The sequence below is a fragment of the Paroedura picta genome, chromosome 9, assembly GCF_049243985.1.
Source record: "Paroedura picta isolate Pp20150507F chromosome 9, Ppicta_v3.0, whole genome shotgun sequence".
Lineage (NCBI taxonomy): Eukaryota > Metazoa > Chordata > Lepidosauria > Squamata > Gekkonidae > Paroedura > Paroedura picta.
Window position 1 is genome coordinate 68,213,785 of NC_135377.1, and position 24,994 is coordinate 68,238,778.

At 45.0% G+C, this 24,994-nt stretch overlaps 1 protein-coding gene across 1 annotated transcript in view; it reads right to left on the minus strand.

Annotated features, from left to right (window-relative positions):
* GFOD1 (Gfo/Idh/MocA-like oxidoreductase domain containing 1) overlaps nt 1–24,772 on the minus strand; it is a 58,825-nt gene extending 34,053 nt beyond the window's left edge. Inside the window, exon 1 of the mRNA XM_077353235.1 lies at nt 23,703–24,772. Coding sequence (XP_077209350.1) covers nt 23,703–23,955 — 253 coding nt within the window. The 5' untranslated portion in view covers nt 23,956–24,772. The remainder of the gene's footprint in view (nt 1–23,702) is intronic.
* Nucleotides 24,773–24,994: the final 222 nt, after the last annotated feature.

A 24,994-nucleotide genomic window follows, 5' to 3' on the forward strand; every position in this document is an offset into this window, starting at 1 on the left:
TTCCAGACTACAGAGATCATTTCCCCCGGAGAAAATTGATGATTTGGAGGGTGGGCATTCTGGTACTGTGATCCACCAGAGTCCCTGTCCTCTCCAGGCTCCAGGCTCCACCCCAAGCCAGATCTGGCAAAAGAAGTAGATCTGACTCCCTCTCAACTCCCACCCTGAAGTCGGAGGGTTGGAAAAAGTATAAGGTTGCAACGACAACTTCACCTACTATGGCATGTTCCACTGAAGTCTGTGGGATTTGATTCTTAATGAACCATGAGAACAGCACTGTGTGTGCACTCGCTGTGGGAATGTTAAGGTCCCTTGGTAATTGCACAGATTCTAGACATGGCTATGATCATTGCTCCCGACAGACAGACACACGGTGTCCTCTTCCCAGTCCTTCATTTCCCTACAGGAGCTTTTCGCCTTTCCTTCCTTGCCTCTCCCCTGCACCATACAGATATGTGTAACTGAATCAAACGGAAGCCCTTATTTCCTTGCAAATTTACAACAATAACGTTTACTATTTCATGAAGCACCCCAAAAACTAAACAAAAACACAAGCATCCTTTGTCTGCATCCTTCATTTGTTGTCTGCATCCTTCATTTTATTTCTCCGATCAGCTCAAAGCTATGCAACAATTTTAAATAATCTTTATAATAATTTTAATATTTTTTAAATTTTAAAATATTGTTAAAGGGTTCACAGGTTTTCTTCTACAGTCAGATCCTAAGCAGAAATCCACCTTTTAGAGGGTGCAGTGTTGCTGGACACTTGTCAACACTTTACCACCCTATTGCCCAGATCTCATGCCTCATCTTGTATTGATTACCTGATTGCTGATTTCAATGGATTTAGAATAACATAATTCATAGAATCAGAGTTGGAAGGGGCCAAACAGGCATCTAATCCAACCCGCTGCTCAATGCAGGATCAGCCTAAAGCAGCCATGGTAAGTATCTGTCCAGCTGTTACTTAAAAACTTCCAGTGCGGGGAGGGGGGAGGCTCAACACCTCCTTAAGCAGCCTATTCCGCTTAGTATCTTACAATGACTGGGAATTGAAGCCACACTTCCTGCAGGTTTACAGTTCATTAAAGTGTTGGGCAAGCATCCAAGACTGACAGCGTTCCACTCCCCCACCCAGAATAACAACAATGGCTATTAGATAATATTGCAGGAGGAAAGAAGGGGAAAGTGAATATATCTGTGTGTGCTCAGGATATGAACTACTCTTTCCATCTTGAGGAACTGAGTCAAGCTTTCATGTGAATGCATACTTCATCCGATACCTGATGCCCAGAACTAAACTTAGTTGGTCTTAAGGATGCCACTGGACTCAAAAATTGGGCTATGGCTTCAGACCAATACCGCTACCCACCTGAATCTTTCCATCTTGGTCTTTTTCTTGTACAGCAGAAACCATACTAAATATCATTTTTATTTTTTTAAAACAAATTTGTTATTTTTTGCAAAATTGCAAACTGCCAGGAGGCAACATTGTGGGAAGGCCTCAACCTCTCTGCCCTGTTGATGGCCATCCAGAGGAACCAGATGGTCACTGTGTGAAACAGGATGCTGGACTAGATGGACCATTGGTCTGATCCAGCAGGCCTCTTCTGATGTTCTTATGAAAGTCTTGTCCCCTATTCCCTGTTAGCTGTCCAGAGGAACTGGATGGCGACTGTGTGAGACAGGATGCTGGACTAGATGGACCACTGGCCTGATCCCCAGCTGGGCTCTTCTGATGTTCTCATGTTCTTAAATATTTCAGCTGAATTTGAAAGGTGTTTTGTCCCAGAGTCTCACTGGAAGATATTTATCATTCTCTCAGGCAACGATCCCTGCTGCAATTATTTGTAGATTCTATATAAATCATTAACAAAGAATATTGTACAATTTCAATGAGACGTTTAAAAACACAATCGATAAATTCAGGTCTTCAGGTTCAAAAATTAACTAATTCTGTAAATGTTTCATGTCAGAAATAACACAGAACCGAGAAGAGAAAATCAGGGACAAGAAGGGGTGATAAAACATCATTAAAATTTGTCTCTCATCCAATAAGGTCTAAGCTGGCACTAAGCCCAGAAATTACTGACCTTCATGGATTCTGGGTCTGTTAGCCAACTTAGTAGTCATAGCTGCTCTAAGAATATATCACCTCTTCCTTGAAAGTCTTATCACAAAATACTGGAGGAGGACTCAGGAAATGAAAGGCTGAAGACAGGGAACCCATCAATATAAAGCACAGCTATGAAAGATGTGCTTAACTGTACAATAAATAAATGACGTTGACCAGCTTTCGGGGGGGGGGGGGCGTCACCTGCTGAAGATGACCCAGGAAAGCTAAACAGGACAAGAATACTGGGGTCCTGGTTAGGGTTGAGAGTCTGAGGAGGGGAGGCTTTGAAGACTCGACACTTCAAAGCTGCCATTTTCTCCAAGGGAACTGATGTCTGTACCAGTAGATCTTCAGCCACCCCTGTGGGTTGGCAATCTTACTTCTGGTCCCTGTTTGGTCATCAACTAACACAGTCTATGACAGCCTTTCTCAACTTTTTTTTACCACTGACAAACCCCTGAAGCATTTTTCAGGCTTTAAGAAGCCCCAGAAGTGGCACGATTGAGCAGAATATGGTTGGGAAGCATAGCTGTGCACATACCCACCTGGGGCCTCTCCCCTTCCCACCCACTCCAGGCCCATCATTAGCCATTTTGGGAGGGGTGGGAGGGTAGACATGACCTATATGGTCATATCATCCAATAAATGTTTAATCAGTTATAAAAACGTACTTAAAATCCCATCCATTTGGGAAACCCTCCCAGGGCCATCAAGAGTTTTTATGAAACCCTGGTTGAGAAAGCATTGTCTATTGCAATATTGTTTGATATTGTTCCCCATCCATAAAACCGCCATGTTAATAATGACTACTAGATTGCTCTGAAGCAGAATGAGATAAGGGCATCCTTTGCATAAAAGTACGCCTTATTAACAATGATCAGCAAGTTTGATCTCCCCATCTCTGTACACTTGAGTATGATTCTTCTGAAGTACAGAGGTGGAAATGAACCTTATACACATCTACGCCTTATCTTTTCCCCCTAGATGCTCTGCAGTTTATTCAACCAAATTCCAAACTGTAGTTTTCAAGGCATGGATCAATTTAAAAATATAAAAGAACACTGATTCTGCTGGTTTTAACCAACATCATGGTTCTAATGTAACATATGTCTCAGTTGTTTTTGATTACTTGCAAAAGCCATTGCCCCTGGTAAATAACTGCCCTGATTTTTGTCTTTGGGGATGTTTTGGTATATTTTAGGCAAAGTGAAGCACCAGTATGGTCATTCTTCAGCTTCTTCTTCCAAATTTCTAAAAATTAAATATTTAATGTCATAAAACAGGAAAGTATGCATGAATACTTATTTATTTATTGTTTCGGTTTATATACTGCCGCATTTCCTAGGAACCCGCAGCGGTTCACAGAATAAAACATTAAAAGACAATAAAACCCCCATAAAACCCCAATCACAATAGATAAGCAAGTGGTCAAAAACATATTTAAACAATCTATCCCATCCCTCCTCGTTCAGACGGAGGCCGAGTCTTCTTCCACTAGGAGTGAATAGGTGCAGATCTAACAAACTCTAATAGACTTTGGGAAGGGGTCCTTGATGGAAACACCGGGAGTCTTCCCTGGCCTCGACCAAATGCCTGGTGGAAGAGCTCTGTCTTGCAGGCCCTGTGGAAAGCTGACAGGGCCCTCAGCTCTTCCAGAAACTCATTCCACCAGGTTGGGGCCCGGACTGAAAAGGCCCTAGCCCAGATCGAGGCCAGGCGAATATCCTGGGGGCCATTTATATTTATCACATGGCATGCGAGTAGTGTAGCCAGGAGACCCTGAGATTGTCTGGCAGCCAAGCAAGAGACGTTCAAAGGTGTTTTGCCATTGCCTGCCTCTACATCATGACCCCTGGTGGTCCTTGGAGGTCACCCACCCAAACACTAGCCAGGTCTGGCCGTCCTTAGCTTCCTAGTCTGATGAGATCCAGGTCCGAACTGCATGAATACATTATCCTAAGTCAGAAAACAAAAGGGAAAAAAGGCCAGGTGATAAGAAACAGATTTATTGCCCCTATGTGTTTTGCTGTGTCAGCTCCATCAGGAGGAATCGATAGAAACACAATTTTATATTTCATATGCACAATAGAAAGACCCCATAGAATATGATAAAATTATTAAAAATGATATTTAAAATGCATGCTTGTCAATATACCATGTAAGATAAACAAACTATACAACGGACATGAAACAGCCATTAAAAATATACGATATACATGAAGTAAAATATTTTATTTATTTTGGGGTTATATACCACCACTCTCAAAGAGACTCACAGCAGTTTACAATAAAACAATGCAACCCCTGATCAGAATATCCTGGCACTAGAACTGCCCACAGCAAATGAAGTCTTTTACAGTACAAAATGACACAGCATTTTTTCCTACTGCATCACCCACTAACTGGTCTTTTTAGTGTCTTCTTGAGAGATGCCAGGGATTGGACATGGGACTTTCTGCAGATAAAGCAGATGTTTGACTTCTAAGCCACAGCCCCGTCTACGCCAGCATCTTCTCCCTAGCATCACATGAACACTAAAACATCATGCAATGCCCATAACCCTGATGCACGTACTGCAGCAGCAGAGAGATATTTTGAACTGCCCACCTGTGAAATGTTAAGAGGTATGGAGGATGCAGCCTCTGCCCCATCAACCAAAACTGTTCTAACCTTGCTCTGTAGTAGATTGTCTTCTCACCACTACAACCAAAGGGCAGCAATAATCAAAGACGGGTATATGCACAGCAGCAACACTTGAACAGTGTGTAACTGGGAAGTCTTGCCCTTATTATGAGAGGTTCCTACAATTAAATAAAAAGGTAGAATGTTCCTTGTGCAAGCTTTTGACTATGGAATCTGACCATAGTTCAGTAACAGGAAGTCAGTTGACAATACTTAACTCAGCCTTTCTCAACTTGGCTACCATTGAGAAACTCCTGGAACATTCTTCAGGCTTCGAGAACCCCCAGAAGTGGTGCAATTGTGCAGAATGTGGCTGGGAAGCATAGCTGTGTACAGAACCACCCAGGGACCCTTTTTTTAAAAGTTTAATTCATTCTCCCCTTCCGATCTCAGGAGTTCAGAAAAACGATATATATGTAATTCTTTTATTATACTATATATATTCACATTTTATTTTGTCTTCACAATAACTCTGGGAAATGTGACAGGCTTCTCCATGGTGCAGTTATGCATGCACATTACAAAGCAAGGAGTGGAATCCTATGGAGCAAAATATCACAGTCAAAGAGAATGAGGAAACCAATGTCGGCCGATATAGAGATAAGGGGAGGAGGAACAGAGACTCCAGCATAAAGACTCCTTTATGCTTGCTTAAAATATCACAGATCTGAACTTCTCTGCAATCAGTTGCCTCTGCACATCTTGACTGGCATGAGTTGAAAATCGGTGCCCTAAACATGTAGGTGACAGCCAGAGTTGCCAGCCTCCAGGTTGGCAAAAAAACCCAGGGGGCTGCACAGTGTGTAGAGAGGACATAATAGACCAAGAATCACTGTGCTAGAGAGCCCTGTAAAATCAACCCATGCACATAAAAAAAATAGTTTGCACAAAAATATTACATTCCAATTTTTTTGAGGATTTTTAAGTCATAATGCACATAAATAAAGTGGATCATAAAAGTGGTCTTGCATCCAATGTCACACTGCAAACCACACAAAGATCCGGCACACTGCATTTTGCCAGACTTCTGCTTCTTCAGGAGACTCAAGAAACCAAATAAGAACAATGTCCAAATAGTGCCCTAAAGAAAGGACCTTGCGACCACAATGGCCCATGTTTCAGAGTTTGTAGCTCAAAAGATCTCCACCTAGATCTGCCTTTTGCAACCTTTTGACCATAGAAGAGCCTCTAAAATAATTTTTCAAGGAGCCCGGGAAGGAGCCCTGCCACACCCCAAGAAATGGCATCACTACCCACGTGCTTAGCCCTCCTGTTGCTCCCTTTCCCCACCTTTACTACTACTATGGTAGCTCTGCCTCATGTAGGCAAGAATGAAAAGTAAGAGCAGAGAAGACAACCCAGACACCCCAAACTCCTATGGACCCCTGTTTGGAAATCCCTATCCTAGATGCTTTGGAATGACTCCAGGTACAGTTTATGTGCATTGTGAATCAAACTCCTAAAAAAATTGAATATAATATTTGTTTTTAAAATTGTTGAATGTTGTATGGGTTATACAGAACTCAGTGATTCCTGGTCTACTGTGTATTCCTCTCCTGCTCTTAAGAATCGATTTTCAGGTGACAGAGATCAGTTCACCTGGATAAAACAGCAGCTTTGGAAGGTATACTCTATGGCAGCCTCTTCACTCCGTGGGTGCTAGACTGTTGGAGATCTCTGGCCCTAAGGAAGTATACCTGGCCTCGACCAGGGCCAGGGCTTTTTCGGTCCTGACCTCAACCTGGTGGAATGAGCTCCTGGGAGAGCTGAGGGCCCTGTCGGACCTATCACAGTTCTGCAGGGCTTGTAAAATGGAGCTCTTCTGCCAGGTCTTTGGTTGAGGCCAGTGCTAAGGTCAATATGGCTCCTCCTCAGGCTACACCACATGCCTAGGTTGGTCTGCATGGAGGTCAGGGGAGATTTGGCCACCAATCTTGGGGTTTTATGGGATTTATTTAACTGTAAGCCAGCACTAGCCCCTCTAGAGTGGCGGGATAAAAGTCTAAGAAAATAAATAAATAAGACAGACATGGGAGTCAGAAGTGTTTAAGGGTCTTATCCAGCCGGTGAGCAATGAGCAACTGCTTCAGGGGAGGGGAGGCAAGAGGGTGTTCAGTCATAGGGTAGTGAGGTGTGTGTGGTCAAAGCTGTCAAGAAATGGAGAGGAAATGGCTAGGGGGCAGGGCTAAGTTAGGAGTGCAGACTTCTATCTGGCATGCCAGGTTCAATTCTGCGCTCCCCCACATGCAACCAGCTGGGTGACCTTGGGCACGCCACAGCACAAAGCTGTTCTGACCGAGCAGTGATATCAGGGCTCTCTCAGCCTCACCCACCAAACAGGGTGTCTGTTGTGGGGAGAGGAAAGGGAAGGCGAATGTAAGCCACTATGAGACTCCTTCGGGTAGGGAAAAGCGGCATATAAGAACCAACTCTTCTTCTTCTTCTAATAGGTAAAGGTAAAGGTATCCCCTGTGCAAGCACCGAGTCATGTCTGACCCTTGGGGTGACGCCCTCTAGCATTTTCATGGCAGACTCAATACAGGGTGGTTTGCCAGTGCCTTCCCCAGTCATGACCGTTTCTTCTTCTAATAGTCTGAGGTAAAATAGTATAGGGGAAAGTCAGTGAAGGCGGCGATAGAGGAGGCTTGGTGTCTTTTCCCCTCCTGGCTCCTCCAGCTGCAGTTCAGCGAGGACTGACAAAGATGCAATACCAGGGAGGGGGTCAAAGCTGAGCAGTGGGTGCTGCCACCGCCACACCAACCAGCTTTGTGTTTAGTCAAACAGCAACTGTGAAAGGGATTGGCAAGGGTGGGCGTGTGGAGCAGCAGTTTGCCAACGAAGGGGCAGGACCAGTGGAGGAGAGAGGAGAAGGGCCGGTGCATGGATTGGGAGGCGACTGGGCTATCTTGTACATGCCACTTTGAGGGCAAAGACATTCCTTCCTCAGAAGCAAGTAGAGAAGTAAAGGGGAAAAGGGTTGCCACTGCATCTCTGAGCAGCGGCAGTGCCAGCAGGCAGAGTGAGTTTTGGGGCAGGTGAGGGACAGCAATTTTCCTTCTGCCTTCCACCTGTTCTCAGCCCATCAGGAGAGAGGGATCATGGGAAGACAAAAAATGCCCCCAGGAAGTTTCTGGGGGAAGACATAGTGAACTATATACCCGGAAACAAATGGTGACCATATACCTAAGCTTGTTATTTCTGTTTGGTCCTTACATCTGTCAAACATCTCCTCCCTTCCTTCCTCCCTCCCTCTCAATTTTTATACCGCCCTTCCCTACTGCTCTGGGCGGTTTACATAAAACATATAGAACATTTACATGGAATATCAATATAGCAATAACAATATAACACATATCAATATGTTGTATTACAATATGTTGCATACAACAATTATGCAGTATGCTTGTTTGCTGTTCATCCTCTAAGTATTTGTATGGACTGGTAACATCCATTTCGAAGTAACTGAAGAAGTGTGCATGCACACGAAAGCTTACACCTTAAATAAAACTTTGCTGGCCACAAAGGTGCCACTGGACTTGAAGTCTGTTCTTAATCTATGTGAAGAACAACCTTTTATTTATGTATTTACTTACTGCCTTTTCTCCCCAATGGGGTTCTAAAGTGGCACAACCTGGCAACCCTCATCCCCGTAGTTGATTTATAGGAGACTGCCACAGTGTACCACTAAGCTTTCTTGTCAGAATGGGATTTCGAACCTGGGTCTTCCAGATCCAAGTCAAACCGCAACTAGCTCTGGTGACAGTTTCCTTCCTGTTGGAGCATGAATGTCTCCAGGATTCCCTACAGAACTACTTGCATGAAAACCTCTCTCTGAAAATCTATTAACTTCCAATAATTAATTCTGCAGCCTTTTAAAAAAAAGATATTCATTCATTATATGCCTACAGTGCACTTTTTCTCAACCAAATCGTTTTAGTCTCAGCCTTCTCTGCATGCTACCCAGCTAGTAAAAGAGCACAGAACAATTGATCAATAGAGAGTCTGTTTCATACAGCTTGTTACTGAAATTACAAGAAATTCTACACTGGGTGGTAAAAAGGGAAAATAAAGCACTGTAGTGGAGCCATTCCAATTGAAGTTGCTTTGGTTGTTCTTTGCCATCTGGCTTTTCGGCCCAGCATCAACAAATGGGGGGACATCGAATGCTTCGCAGACCTGAACTCTGCCCCCTGCACTATGCAGGACACTCACAACCCTATCACTCATCCACTGTAACCTGCCACCCCCTTGAACCTTCACAGAATCAAACGTGATGATGTCACTTCTGGGTAAAACCTAGAAGTAAAGGTGGTAGCCGTTGGAATCGTTGGATATCATAAAACCACAGAGTTTTCTGCAATTCCTAGAGCAACTGCTGTCACTCTCCAGGTTTTTCCTGGAAGTGACATCACATCTGCAGGAAGGACCTTGAAGTTCTCCCAGAATTACAGCTGATCTCCAGAAAACCGAGATCAATACTCTTGGAGGAAACGGCAGCATCAGACTTCAAGCTACAAGGAACAGAAGTTTTAGAGTAACATCACATTCTGCCACGCTGCCTACCTTAGTGCCACCCCCAAATCTCCAGGAACTGCTCAAGCCTTCATGGAACAGGCTGTACTTGTACCACCTGCTGCTGGTGGTGTCATATTTTTAATTGCTACCATCATCCTTCTCACCGGCTGCCACTGCCAGGGACTACCTGAAAAACGTATTGCTTCATCAGGAGTACAAATCCAGAGCCAGGGCCTTGTTGGCACAGAATTTGATATGTAAAAAACAGGAACCACTAGACCAGGGGCGGCCAAACTGTGGCTCTGCAGATGTCCATGGACTACAATTGCCATGAGCCCTGGCCAAGCAGAGACTCTTGCTAACTGTAGTCCATGAACATTTGGAAAGTCACAGTTTGGCCAACCCTGCATTAGACCCTACAGCAGGGATAGTCAACCTGTGTTCCTCCAGATTTTCATGGACGATAATTCCCATGAGCCCCTGCCAGCAAATGCTGGCAGGGGCTCATGAGAATTGTAGTCCATGAACATCTGGAGGACCACAGCTTGACTACCCCTGCCCTCCAGGAAACACACCCTCATCTCTCCCTCCTCTTAGTTTGGAGCCAATTGAGAGGCAAAAAGACAGGTATGAAGTGATTGTGGGAGCAGAATAAAAACAGAAGGTGAGAGAATTGCCTAGACAGTTTTATTGACCCTGAGATCAATATACAGCATCACACTCCTGCGGAGCTCGTTCTCTCAGCCAAATTCATCCGTCCAAAGATCCAGCCCCCAAATATCCTGGAATTTCCCAATGTGGAGTTTGCAACCAGAACAGAAATAAGGAGACGGTCATCTACCTTGGTCGCTTCCTCTTTCCTATATCTCTACACACATGCTCGGCCACGGGGAGTCTTCATTTTAATTTTTGTTGGTTAAGCAACAGCAGAACATCATTTTTGCCTGCATTTTCTTTCCCATAGACCCTTCCATTCAAAATCCTTTAAAGACATCTTCCAGTCTTAGCAGTCAAGGATCTTCCTTATTTACAAGACTCAGACATTTCCCACAAATCCTAGGAAGCATCATTGCTGTGACCCTAATTTTATCTTCCACCAGCTGAGCTGGTCACATAGGTCTTCACAAAATGTAGAAGTACTCTCCAGCATAAAGAGGAACTAGTGGTGTGTCAGCAATACAAGAAGGGTGTTAAAAGTAAATGCCACATCCCATGACTATGGAGCACCCACTCCTAAACAAACTGATGTACTGTCCTCTATTAAGACAGATTTGTGTAAACGTGGCCATCAGAAGGATGCTTGTTGACATATTCTATAGCAGGGGTAGTCAAACTGCGGCCATCCAGATGTCCATGGACTGCAATTCCCATGAGCCCCTGCCAGTGTTCACTGGCAGGGGCTCATAGGAATTGTAGTCCACGGGCATCTGGAGGGCTGCAGTTTGACTACCTCTATTCTATAGCATACACCTTTGGCGCTACGACATTTTAGTGTTACAGTGGTATTTTGTGTATGTGTGCCTACAAACAAGTGTCCTCTCACTCAAGCAGGCAGCCATGTTGGTCTGAAGCAGCAGGACGTAATTTTAGTCCAGTGGCACCTTTTAAGACCAACAAAGATTTATTGAAGGTATCAGTCAAGCCTCCTCAACAGAAGTTTCATAAAACCCTTGGGTTTCTTGTTGGCCCTGGAGGTTTTTCCCTGACTGGGTGGGAGTTAATTTTTAAATAATTATTGGGTGATACGACCCTATATGGTGATGCTGACTTGACTTCCCCTTCAGATATAAAATATTCATGCACATTGAAAGCTCAAACCTTGAATAAAACTTTCCTGGTCGTAAAGGTGCCGCTGGATTCAAACTTTCTTCTGCTGCTTCAGACTAACACGGCTACCACCAGACTGTGGTGGGGAGAGGAAAGGAAAGTGATTGTAAGCCGCTTTGAGATTCCTCCGGGTAGTAAAAAGCAGGATATACAAACCAACTCTTCTTTCATAGTACCACTCCACTTCTGGCTCTGGCATCCTTTGAACAGGAGGCTGAAAGGTTTGCATAAAGCCCTGGGGGGGGGGGGATATGCTGACTCATCTATTGAAACTGAAGGAAAAGCTGACTGTGGTAGGGAAACCCTATAAATGTTGCATAAACTTCATGAGAATCCCAGTTTTTGGAAGGCGAGGAAGCCAGAATTATAGCTCTTAAGGTACAGTAGTTGTCTGTAACATAGAAATAATGGGTTTGGTTCTAGGAGCGTCCAACAAATGTTATTTTATTAACCACAGGCTGGCCTAGCAGCCTTACAGTCTATACCAGGGGTAGTCAAACTGCGGCCCTCCAGATGTCCATGGATTACAATTCCCATGAAACCCTGCCAGCAACTGCTGGCAGGGGCTCATGGAAATTGTAATCCATGGACATCTGGAGGGCCACAGTTTGACTACCCCTGGTCTATACTCTGCCTATCCTGCATTCTACACCCTGTCTATTTCCATGAAGAGCAATAGATCAGCTATTAATCACCATCTTTTACATTACACCTTGATTTTACAAAGGACATTACCAGCTCTAAAGCCATTCATCCTCAAAGCAATCCCGTAGAAACAGGTAATTTGACGGATGGGTAGAACTGGCTGAGAGGAAAGCATACAGAGACACCTAAAAACACAAGTGTTAGAGCGCTGAGCAAGCATTCTGGTCAGATTACAAGATCCCCTTCAGCAGTGGTCTCCAACCCCCGGACTGGAGACCGGTACTGGTCCGTAGATCAGTCGGTACTGGGCCGAGGCTCCTCCTCGTGGGAAAGGGAGGAGCCGCAAGTGGGTGTGTACATAGCTATGCTTCCCAATCATATAGGGCACCATTACTCCACTTCTGGGATTTCTCAAAGCCTGGAGAAAGCTTCAACAGTAAAAAAGTTGAGAAAGGCTGGCCTAAGTATTAACATGACCCATTCAATTATGCAAAATTCTACAGTAGAATCCTAGTTGCAACAGGCTAGTAGCATAGATTACAACCACTAATAACTTTTCTAAGTAACTTTGTGAATTATTTAGTACACTGCAAGTCTATCCTGCCTGCATAGAAAAGCTCTCTTAAATAATTCAGTTTTGAGTAATTTGAGGGAAGTCATGAGGAAAGAGCTCTCCTGACCTCCTCAGGCGTACCATTCCACAATGTGGGGGCCACAACAGAGAAGGCACATGTACAAATATGCATACTCCATTGCACTATTGTATATTAGGTGTCACTGATTGCTCAATGCCAGCCTTTCTCAACTTTTTAACCATTGAGAACCTCCTGAAACATTATTCAGTCTTCAAGAAACCCCAGAAGTGGCATAATCATGCATGATATGGTTGGGAAGTATAGCTGTGTACACACCCACCTGGGGTTCTTCCCCATCACCTTCAGATCTGTCACAGCCCACTGGGAGGGGGGCATCAACATGACCATATATGATCATATCATGAGAAATGTTTAACAAATTTAAATATATGTTAAAAATTAATTAACTCTCACCCATGCAGGAAACCCTTCCTGGGCCACCAAAACCCTGATTGAGAAAGCCTGATCTATACGCATGAATGCTCTATCACAGACTTCTGTTTCCAGGATTCCAGACCAAAGTCTTTGTCATTCAAATGGCAATCATAAATGCATCATCCACAATACATTTTATATTACTTAGTACTCTTTGCTAGCAGATATGAAGCTAAAAAGACATGGATGCAACCAACAGAACCTGAGCTGCAGTTTCTGTGTGGGGACACGAAACACACCATAGGATGTGGTATTAAGTTCACATAGTCTAGATAAAAGCAGAGCTTAATGGTCACGAGTTAACAGTACTAATCACAGAATCATAGAGTTGGAAGGGACCGCATGGGTCATCTAGTCCAACCCCCTGCACTATGCAGGACACTCACAACCCTTTCGGTCATCCACTGTAACCTGCCACCCCCTTGAGCCTTCACAGAATCAGCCTCTCTGTCAGATGGCTATCTAGTCTCTGTTTGAAATTTCCAAAGATGGAGAGCCCACCACCTCCCGAGGAAGCCTGTTCCACTGAGAAACCGCTCTGTCAGGAATTTCTTCCAGATGTTGAGATGGAATTTCTCTTTAATTAATTTCATCCCATTTATTCTGGTCCGTCCCTCCAGGGCAAGAGAGAACACCCCTGCTCCATCTCTATACTTGAAGTATTTCAAAAATACTATTTCCAGAGATCAAAAATACGATTTCCAGAGTCCTTGGGGGAAGCTACACTCACACAACTAATTTACCACATTTGCATGTAAGTCACTTTTTGACCACGGAGGTACTGCTGAAATATTTTTCAGGCTTCAAGGTATCAGGAAGTGACATCAACTGGCCATGTTTCCCTCAACACACACCCTCGAAATGAGAGGAGCCTCGGGTGGCAAAGGTTTAAATAGCCAGGGCCCCTCCCCATATCCCATCCCCCCCCAGGCCCATCATTGGCCACTTGAGAAGGGGTAGGTCAACCTGATCAAAAGGGTAGCATTTAAAAAAAAAGAGAGCCCTTTTTCTTTCACAGGGTGGGAGGGCTCTCCCCAGCCACCCATTTGAAAACCCCCATGCTGCAGTGTCATTCAGGAAACCCTTCCCCATCCTGTCAAGAAACCCCAGGTTTATTTTACTTATTTATTCATTCGTTCACTTTATATACCATGACTCACTGTGACGTCTCAGGGTGGGGTATCACAAAACCCTGGTTGAGAATGCCTGCTTTAAGGGGTTCTTTTCAACTGCTACGTGGAAGGAAGACAACCCTGGATGTAAGATGGTCCTGGCCCAAAAATCTTATATACAGAACTTTCTTCTGTTACTCGGTATAACTCTAATTTACATGCAAAACTACTGTGTTGCATTTGGGTATATACAATAAATCTACTAACACAGAAGGAGGCATAAATAGATTTAAAGCAGACTAAAAGGAGAAAATGTTCAATCATGGCCCCAGGAGAGGGCCTGATGAAAAAGTAGACAGAGCTAAAACAACCTGCTCGTACAGATGTGCAGGGACAAGACACCTTGTTTGACAAAATTGACAAAACTAACAACTGCAGCAGCAGGACCAGGAGGCACCCAGAACAGGCCGTGTGGGGCCACAATAGAGTTCTGCAGCCAATTGGAAGTTACGCCTGTGTGTGTGCGCCTGCTGGCGCCCACACCTCCCTCCCTCCCACCCCGTGGCGCTGGCTGCATCGGGCGCGAACAGCCACTTTGGACATCGAAGCACCCCACCTTCTCAGTGACTTAAAAATCTTATACTTTTGATAGGTGCTCATCCAGTCCAGTTCTAAAAACATCAATGAAGGAGACCCCACCACCCTCCGAGGCAGCATATTCCATCTACGAACAGCACCCACCATAGGAAAATGCTTTCTACTATTTAAGTGGAACTTCCTTTCCCATATTTTGAGCCAATTGCTCCTAGTCCTTTATCTAAAGCTGCAGTAAACAAGCTGACTCCATCTTCAACATGCCTACCTTTCATGAAGTTAAACACAGCTCTCGTACCAGCCCTTGCCCTCCTCTTCTCCAAGCTACCCAGACCCAACTCTCTCAACCTCTCCTCCTAAGGCCTGGATTCCAACCTCTCAACCATCCTGAATTTGATTTCCACTTTGATTTTGGGCACTTTAAATTTTCCCTCTGCAACATGCATGATTGATCCAGAGTGACCCTACCGTTCCCCCACAATATCCAAACATGGATATAACCCTCGATGACTGAAAAATTGGCATCACTAAATGTGCAGATCTCTTTTTTGCGAATTAACTTCCTGCCTCGTGCCTCCAATGCTAACGTAGCAAGGCTGTCTTCCCTGATTGTCCAGGGCGCCAGTTAAAAGACTTCCTGTTTCCTGGTTGTAAGGCTTATCTTAAAGTGACTGCGCTCCAGAAGCCCTAACTTCTCTCAGAAGAGATTTGGCTCTTGGATTTATTCCCCCTCCTCTGCTGTCTCCAATGCTCCCTCCCCTCCCCCCCAATCAAGAAAAGAAAGAGACTTCTTCTGCATTTGGCTCCCCTCCCCGCTCTGAGCTCCCCCAATCAAGTGCAAAACACTTTCTTGTTCAGTGGGGGGGGGGGTTTATAGGAAAACCCAAGTTCAAGTAAGTGGAAGAGATGGGAAGGTGAGGGGCCCCAGGTGGGCATGTACACAGCTATGCTTCCCAACCATACGCTGCATGATTGTGCTATTTCTGGGGTTTCTCAAAGCCTGAAGAATGTTTCGGGGGTTTCTCAACAGTGAAAAAGTTAAGTTAAGAAAGGCTGGGTTAAGAAAGGCAAATTAGTACCTATGCAGGGGAGACCTCTGTAGGGATTAGATATTTTGGATCGCTATCATTTCAGTCACTGTGGCAACTATTTATTTCATATAGCGCCAGCAATGTGTTATAGGAACATTTCATTACAAGGCAACTTTCTTGCCAAGAGATGCAAAGGGAGGTGGTTAAATCAATATGTGCAAATGGTACGTGGGCAATTTAATTAATGTGGGAGTAGTCTGTAGTTAAAACACGGAGCATCAGACACAACTCACTTAAAACTTTTTACACTTCTCCATGGACAGCACAAGTCACAAACAAGGAAATACTAGATCAGGCATAAAGCCCGATCTATCACTGGAAAGCAAAATCACAAAAATCCGGCTCACATTGACAATATAATGTGATCCATTTCAATGGGGAGAGCAATTATGCTAGGATTGGTTGGAGGTAAAAGGAAACCAACCAACAAAGAACACAGTGGTTAGGCACAATCAAAATGGACACTGGCCAGAGCATCATACAAAAGAAGTGGTACAAAATCGGAAGACGCGGAGACAGCTGAGCCACCAGAATCAGACACGACTGAAAGGCTAACATCAACATCATGCTTCTGCACCTCACTTTGCTTTTACAAGATGATTATAAGCTATCTTAGATCCTGGTACCATTTAATTAAGTGCTTGAATAGATTTCCAAAGGAACCGGAAACTTCACTTTCTCAAGGACTGACCCCCTAAAATTAATTAAGATTTACCAGCTCCTGCCTCTAAAGCATGTGTTCCTTTCTTTAACTTTTACACTTGGGCTGTTTTGTTATCGTTTGGAAATCAATTCCCATTCATGAATGGGAATAACATATTAGGCTTCTGTCACCATGCATAGTAGATGTATTATACTATTTCTATTTCATTATTTCTTCCATTGTGTGACCAAGTTTTATTGCTTTGCTTAATGTTTGGATTGTACTGATCTGCATTGCATTGTTTTATAATCCTGTAATCCGCTGAGTCTCAATGAGAAAGACAATCAAAGAAAGAAAAGAAAAATCTTATTTATAAATAACCAAATTGCAGCAATAACTAAGTGGTGAGTATCTACCTTTCTCCAGGTCTTTTTAGTGTTTTCACATATGCTGATCTCACAAATGGACACGATTTATGCATGTTTAAAAATTTCTCTGGATTGCACCCTCCATGGTCTCTTGAATCCCCCGGGGATAATGATAATTGTCTTACAAATGCAATAACCCAACAACATAGGGCCTCTGGATGCAGCCAATCTCTAGGACTTCTGCTGGGATAAACGGAGCTAAAGAAAAGATCAGACATCAAGATTTTCATTTCAAACCAAGGGGCACTTCAGGATGCCATTCTGTTCAAACTGAATAGGCACGGGGGTGAGGAAAGTGAATAGTATATATCCTATATATTATGAGAAGTACCTGACAATAGACAACATATTCCAAAGGCAAAATTTGTTCTTTGCAAGTATTTATTTGAACCAGAAAGATAAATAATTCCTGGCAAAGAGGATCCCACAGCATCCAGAGGGGAGGTTGAACTTCAGACACACATAAATTATTCCCATGTCTGCCTTGATCCTGCCCCTGTGTCTAACAAAGGTATAATCAATGAGAGTGCTACAGCAGCTGTTCAGCAACACACAGTGATACTAAATATGAGTTGATAGAAAGGAAGTGAGGAAAACAGGCCTGTATTCAAGGGAAGAATAAAAAACCTGTACATTTTTTTTGCAGAATATATGTACTGAAAATACCAAATTAAAATACTTAACCAGCTTATTTTGTTTAGTGAACTAAATGATGACACCTGACTTTTGGCATACTAACAGGTAACCCTGCAGGGTCAGCCACTGAACAGTGGTATGGGTTCAAAGTACACCAATGGTGAAATGTTGGAAGACATACATTTAAATATGAGGCGTCTTAGAGCAAATGTGAAGTTCTAGAACTGACAATGTTAAAGAAATTAATGATAGGACTAATTTTGTTTACATTATTTTAACTTATAAATATATTTGTGGGTCTCAGTCCTAAGGACACCACTATGAAGACTCAAAGGAACTCTTTTCCCCTTTTCCTCCCCTTTACCTGCCAACTCTCAGCAGTGGCAAAATCCTTGATAATTACCTGCCCAGGAAAAGACCCATTGATGCTTCCCATATATAGATGGAATGATCCCATTCTCACATAGATTATTCATCCTTTGAACAAGCGTAGAATAATTTCCAAAGTACCTTTGATCAGAATGTTTTAAAATTCTAGGGGATTGTTATTTTTTTTTTGTCCCTGATCTCAACTAAAATCTTGTTCAGTGTATCTCCAAACCATCAATCCCTTTGGGATGTGTATATACCAATCCTACTGACTGGAAATGGTAGTCAGTTTGCCATGAGGTTGGCCATCGTATTCTTCTGGCTGCTGTGGCAGAAACTAAGACTCTTGATGAAAAATCACAGAGTCCAAAGTTGCATCAGCTTTAGGCCAATGGCTGCTGTCTGGAATGAGATACAATATTTCCCTAGTCCAGACTGTGGCAGCCCTAGACACCATAGAAGCAGTGGTGGACTTTGTGCACTATCTTTAATGCAAAGTCAGCCATTTTATCTGGACCAGAGATTCCCAACCTGTGGTCCATGGACTGCTGGGGGTCTGCGGGAGCTCTGGAGGGAGTCCATGGCCTTTCCCCTCCTGCCTTAATGAACCCAGCCACAAGCTAACAAACTCACTACTTCCACTGAGTTCCCTTGTGGATTCTGGGCCAGCAAGGGAGTAGAACCTCCACATCTACTCTGACCTTTAACCTCCTCCTGTCTCTCCCCCCAGTCCTCCTGTTGATGATGTCACTTCCAATGACATGTCACTTCCTGGGGGTATGGCCAGCTGACATCACTTCCAGGGTTCCTCAAAGCCTGGGAAATTATTTCAGGATCTTCTCCATGGTGAAAAGGTTGAAAAGGGCTTATCTAGACTGTCTCTGATGTATCCTTTTCCATCTTTAGACAACCTCGGAGCCTGTAATGTTGCAACCGGTGCATCAACCAGGGATACCTGCAAAAGACTCCTCAGCATAGTATGATAATACATAGAGTTTTAAAATGAAGCCTGTGAACTGCCTGTAAACCATAGGCATCTCCCATCCTACCTTTCATCTGCTTCTCAAAAAAACTCAGGAGAGGGGGGAAAAACCTTCTGATTTGAGCTAACTCGGGAAGGAATTCTTTATTTCCCTTGGGTCTACATTTGGTTTCTGAAACTGCCACCTGAGCTACCACTGGAGAATCATAGGGCCTTGAAAGTTAAGACCAGAACTTTGAAACGGGGTATTAAAAAAACCACTCTTCTCCTTCTTCTCCAGGACTGGCTTGATAGTGTATCCAGGAAAGTTAAGAGCTTTCTGTTGGAGACAGCCATATCCTTTGATTTAAGGCAAAGATCCACTCTGAACAGAGATCCTCTGATTCCAACCTAACAGATGTTTACTCGGAATCAAACTAATTGAAACAAATATTACTTCCTTCTGAGTAAATGTGTTTAGGAGCAAGCGTAAAAATCTCACTACTACTTATGCTTAATAAACCTTTGCCACTACTAGTCTGCCTGACTCTAGTGGGTAACGCAGCTTTACTGTACACTTCAAATACTAATGATGCATTAAGGGAACGTGGCAAGCAGCCAACACCGCTAAAAAGTCCAGATTTGATCAGGGAATCTAAAAATATTTTTGACAGTTACCCACATGACTGGTAATATTCTTTCCCTAATGTTGCTTGCACATACAGAGGTCACTGTCTGGCCTCATTGTGCAGCGGAGTAGAACTCTTGACAGTAAAACTACAGAATTGGGCAGGGGGGAGGGGACCAACATTTTATACTATGAAGATGCAAACAGTCCAAGGATTTCAATTTTAATTACTTTGTTACCCAAAGCAGCTTAGTGTGTGTGTGTGTGTGTGTGTGTGTGTGTGGACATATTTTGAAAGGTAGGAGTCTAATTTTCAATAACGCCTTTGGAATACACCAAGTTCAAGTCACCTTTGCAAATCTTTTCTTTTTCTGTTATTATATTTATGTTCAACTACCCAACTTGTATCTAATAATGATTTTTACTTCTATAAGTAACCTCAGAGAGAATAGATATAAGGAGGGGCACAAGAACCACCAGTACTACTTTCTGTTTCCTGTTCTACTTTCTATTGTTCCAACCTGGGCTTTTGGGGTTTTTTTGTTTTTGTTTTTTTGCTAGGGGTGGGGGACATTAAAGTTTATATATCTCCCCACAGGAGGTTGAAGAAGGAGAAACAAGGTTCTATTTAGAATTACTAATAGAATTACAATAGAATTACTAATTTGTTCATCATCCTCCCTAGCGTTGTCTTGAACTCTGTGATGATAATATTTATCTGTTTTAAAAAGTTTCACTTACTTAACTTTCTTGTTTAGAAGGAATCCTGCTTGGGGGGGGGGGGTAGGGGGCATAAGTCATGTGATAGTATCCCAGCATTCTTCATAGCATTTTCCCATCATTCCTTACACTGTCACAAAGTGCAGAGCGTTATTATAGAGAAAGAAAACTGATGTTTTTTAGAAAGAGAAATTAAATAAGAACACTTTTTTTCCTTTTGTTGGGGGGTATGATGCTGTTTAAAGGCACAGGAATAGGGCCAGGGAAAGCAACCCTTAATGTCAGATGCTGCAAACAAAAAAAAAACCCTTTTTATTAAAAGGAGAGGTAAAAAGTTACCCATTTAATTTCTTTGTAACAGGCTAATATATTAAAGAAATAGGAGCAGGGAACAAGAAAGGGTGGCAAGTTAAGGGGGCTTCCTACTGTCCCTGCTTTTTCTCACTTCCTTTTTCACAGAAACCAGAAACATCGATTGCAAGGTGTTATGGTTTGAAAAACGGAAGTGACGGCAAGAAGAGACACGCTATTTTTAAAAGGGTGTGAAACTATATGCTATATGTAAATCGGAAAAAGTAAAGGAAAATAATTATGGCAATTGAAAAAGCCCAAGAAAACAGAAAATGCCCTTCAGGATTAATGTCTCCCTCAAACACAGATATATCAACTAATTCCTTAGATCCATGACCCTTTGTTTTTAACTAAGTTAATGCTTCTAGAAATTCAGGTTTGTTGCATTTTCCCACAAACTCTCCTCAAAGGCAGATGGAAACGTGCAAAAGGTCACCTAAATCAATACAAACAAAAATGTTTCATAGAAGAAAGACTACATCAGGCATGTAAAAAGATTTTTTTTTCTCCCTGCAGCGAGAGAAGAATTTAACAGCACTCATATTCAGACCTCTTGGGGGAAAGCTATTAAATTTCCCTCAACACTGACCATTCTTCTTGCCTGTATTACAAATCTGTAAAGAGACTGATATTAGAGAGGTCCTTCCTTGTTTATTTACTTCACCTAGACTCCGCTTTTCTCCACCATGGGGACTCTGGGCGACCCCTCTCATCTGTTTTATCCTCACAATAACCCTGTGAGGTGGGATAGGCTGAGAGACTGCGACTGGCCCAAGGGCACTCAACAAGCCCCCACGGCATGAGGAGGGATTCAAACACAGATCTCCCAGATACCATTCCAACAACCTTAATCTTTATTATTATTCAGCTTGTATCATACACCTATCCATCAACGGGCTCAGGGCAGTTCTCAACAGTAAGGTAAAACAATCAATAAAACAATTATTAAAACAGAATAAAATACTAATGACGGTGCATTGGTATGACCTTAAAACAGTCACCATAGAATGTGAATAATATCCTTTATTTAAAAATTAAAGAAAATGATTGGATTGTGTATTCTAAACGTGCACTATGGTAGGTACAGAACTGGGCCAAATTCATATGTGTCTTTTTATGTATTTCTCAACCCGTCTCTCAAAATCGGTGTGCTCGTGTGTGAAGCTTAAGTTTCGCTTCATCAATGGCCATACAGGGAGCTTTTATTTATGCATTCCAGTCTTCCTGTGTTTTACAATACATGTGTCAATTTGGGCCTTAGAATAAGAACCAGAGAAGATAACAGAGTGCAGGTTTCATTTCAGCCACAGGACTCACTGGGTGACCCTAAGCCAGCCTTTCTCAACATTTTTACCATTGAGAAACCCCTGAAACATTCCTCAGGCTCTGAGAAACCCCAGAAGGGGCATGACTATGCAGAACATAGTTGGGAAGCATAAATGTGTACCTGCCCACCTGGGGCCCCTCCCTTTCCCACCCTCTCCAGGCCCATCATTGGACATTTTGAGGGAGGGCAAACAGGACAACATGACCATATATGGTCATCAATAACTATTTAACACATTTTTAAAATATATTAAAAATAATTAATCCCCACTCATTCAAGAAACCCTTCCAGGGTCGTCAAGAAACACCACGGTTTCACGAAACCCTGGTTGGGAAAGTCTACCCTAAGCTGTTCACTTTCCCTCAGGCTAACCTCTTTGACGTGAAGGTAAAATGTGCAAAAGTCTGGACTTCTTAAACCAACTCAAGTGTGCTGTGGCTACAAAAGAATCAACTCAGAACAAGGGACAGACTTGGAAGAAACTTTGGGTGTGTCTGGAATAGAATGGAATTTCCCCCCCTTAAAAAAAAAAAAAAAAAGGCCTGCCCATGGCTATTTTCCATGAAATACAATATCCAAGACCTAAGGAGGAAACAGATACCAGCATCTCCAGGTGGACAGTACTATTTGCAAGGTGACTGCCGGTATATTGTCAATGGATATAATTCCAGAAATAAAACATTTGTAAAAATATAATGACGTATGAGTTGATATTACAAAACGGCTATATTACTAGTTCGGGCCAGATGAATGATTCTTGGTCAATTTCTGGTACCATTTCTTTTGGAAGTTCATCAGGACATAGGCCGGATCCTTTTTCAAATGCCTGGAACCAGGAGTTGAATAGTGTATTTCAGTGGTTCCTCATGTTGTGGTGACCCCCAACCATAGAATTATGCAAGTGCTCTTTCACAGAAATTAAACCGAAACTGACCGATGGCGTGAAGATCCATTGTCCACGATTGCATATAAATTGTTTTTTTTTTCCCCTGGGGTTTCTCAGTTCAGTTCTGCCTCTTGTCCCACCATGCTGATCTTGCTCTTTTCCGCTGCTCCAGACCGCCGAATGTTCAATTTCGATCTACCTTGCAAGGCTGTTGTGTGGATAGTGCCCCCCCTGGCCAAGCCACTTGCCCTGCCGCGATCCCTGTGAGAGGGTTGTTCGACCCCAAAAGAGGTCTTTGACCCCCAGGTTGAGAACCACTGGTGTATTTGAACATATGCAGACGCGCCTTCCCTTCCACCCTAAATGACTGCAAACTGCACATCTTAAGCATGGAGGAAAAGGTTTTTCGGGTACACAGGATGCTTTTGACTACACTGCAAACCATGACATCTTAAACAGAAACCTAACCAAACTCCAAAGAATAGTAGAGCTTTAGGGCTGATTCTCCGAACACATAATTGAATCTCAGGGGCTTAATCTGGGCCTGGGGCACACTGCATCCTTACCCAGAATCAGACCATTGGCCCCTACAAGTAGGCGCTGTTTACTCTGACTGACAGAAGCTCTCCCAGGATCCCGGACCGAAGTTTATCACATCACCTCCTACCTCCTCCTTTTATCCGGGCCCCCTGGGAATTGAACCTGGGCCTTCCTATATGCTGAACCGATACTCTGACCGACCAAAATGGAGAAGGCTTTGCTCCTCTAGGTCTCACTGACAGTCGTGCACACACAGAGCCAGACAGCAATGGCTTGAGCAGTAATCCTGAGAACGGCGGATGTGCCAGTCCATCTTGGTCTTCCAATGAGTAACCAGGGAGCAGCCCATTCACAAGCAGCGATCCTAAACACAGAGCACTTCCGAGAATGACGCCCTCCCGATGAGTAACCAAGGAGTAGACCACCGGTCAGGGGGAAATGCCTGGAAGATGCTGCCGACCAGTCGGCACCTGGCACCTTCCCTCGGAAAGAGGCGTCCCCTCCCCACCGCGCGCCTTCGCGGTCCCCGTCCCCGTCCCCGCCGGCCGGGCGGCCACTCACCCAGCGTCTTGACGGCGATCTGCTTGGTGAGGGGCGGCGGCAGGTTGATGCAGACGAGGTCCACGTCCTGGTGGAGCAGCACCTCGTCGATGCGGCTGGTGTAGAAGGGGACGCTCATCTCCTTGGCCAGCTCCTCCGCCTCCTCGGGCGTGCGCCCCCACAGCGCCTTGACGGCGAAGCCCTCGTCCTTCAGCAGCGGGATGATGACCCGCGCCGTCAGGCTGGTGCCGAACACACCCACCCCGGGCAGCATGGCTGCGGAGACGGCGACGGCGGCGGGACCCCGGGCTCCTCCTGCTGTTGCTGCCGCTGCTGCTGCTTCCTCCTCCTCGCCTGCCTGCCTGCCCCGGCGGTTCACGCGGAGCCGTCAGCAGAGCACTGCGGGCTGCTTGCGACGCCGGAGGCGGCCGGACCCGGCTGAGGGGGGCTGCGGCGGTGGCGGCGCCGGGCGAGCGGCTCCCGATCCCTGCAGCAGCAGCAGCAGGAGCCGCCGCCGCGCCGGTCCCCCCGCCTCAGCAGCACTGCCGTCGCCTCGCCGGCTGCCTCCATGGCCGGGTCATCCCATGCACACGTGCACCCGCGCGCGTGCACTCCCGCAGGTTCTTCCTGCTCCGCCCGCAAGCCCGCTTCCCCCGGGCTGTCACTCCGCGCCCGCGCCACTTGTTGGCTCTCCCGCCGGGGACCTGGTGCGGGCGGCTGGCTGGCTGGCTGGCTTTAATGCCGCTCTGCCATGTTCAGCGGCGCCCCGGAGCCTGGCGCGGGAAGGAGGGGTTTGGGCTGCCCGCTCCTTCCCTCCCCGCCCCGCCGCGCCGCCCTCTTTCGCTCCCCGCCCGCCATTGGCCGCCCAGCCGCGGCCTCTGCTGCGCGCTCGGCCTCCCTTCGCTGGCGGGGAGCGCCGCAGAGCCGCGAGACGGAGGTGCCTCTCCGGCCTGCCTGCCTGCGAGCCTGCGGGAAGGGCGGGGGCGAGGGCAAAAGGCCGGCGTTGCAATGCAGCCTCCGCGGGCGAAGAGAGCGGCCCGGCTGCCCGGCAAGGCGTAGCCGTCGAGCCGCCGCCTCTCCAGGCAGGAGGCGTTCCGCGGTGGCTGCTGGCCGCGGCCCAGCTCTGCGGCGCTGCTTGCAGGACGGCTCCCGTCCAAATACGAGCCACGACCGGACCCTGCTTCGCTTCCCAGAGCGGAGGAAGCTGAGCTGCTCCGGCCGGGGGCTGCGGGGGATTGCGCTGGGGGAGCTCCTGCCCCCCCCCCCAGAACACATCGTGGAAATGCCCTTTGTATCATGCTTGCACATTCTGT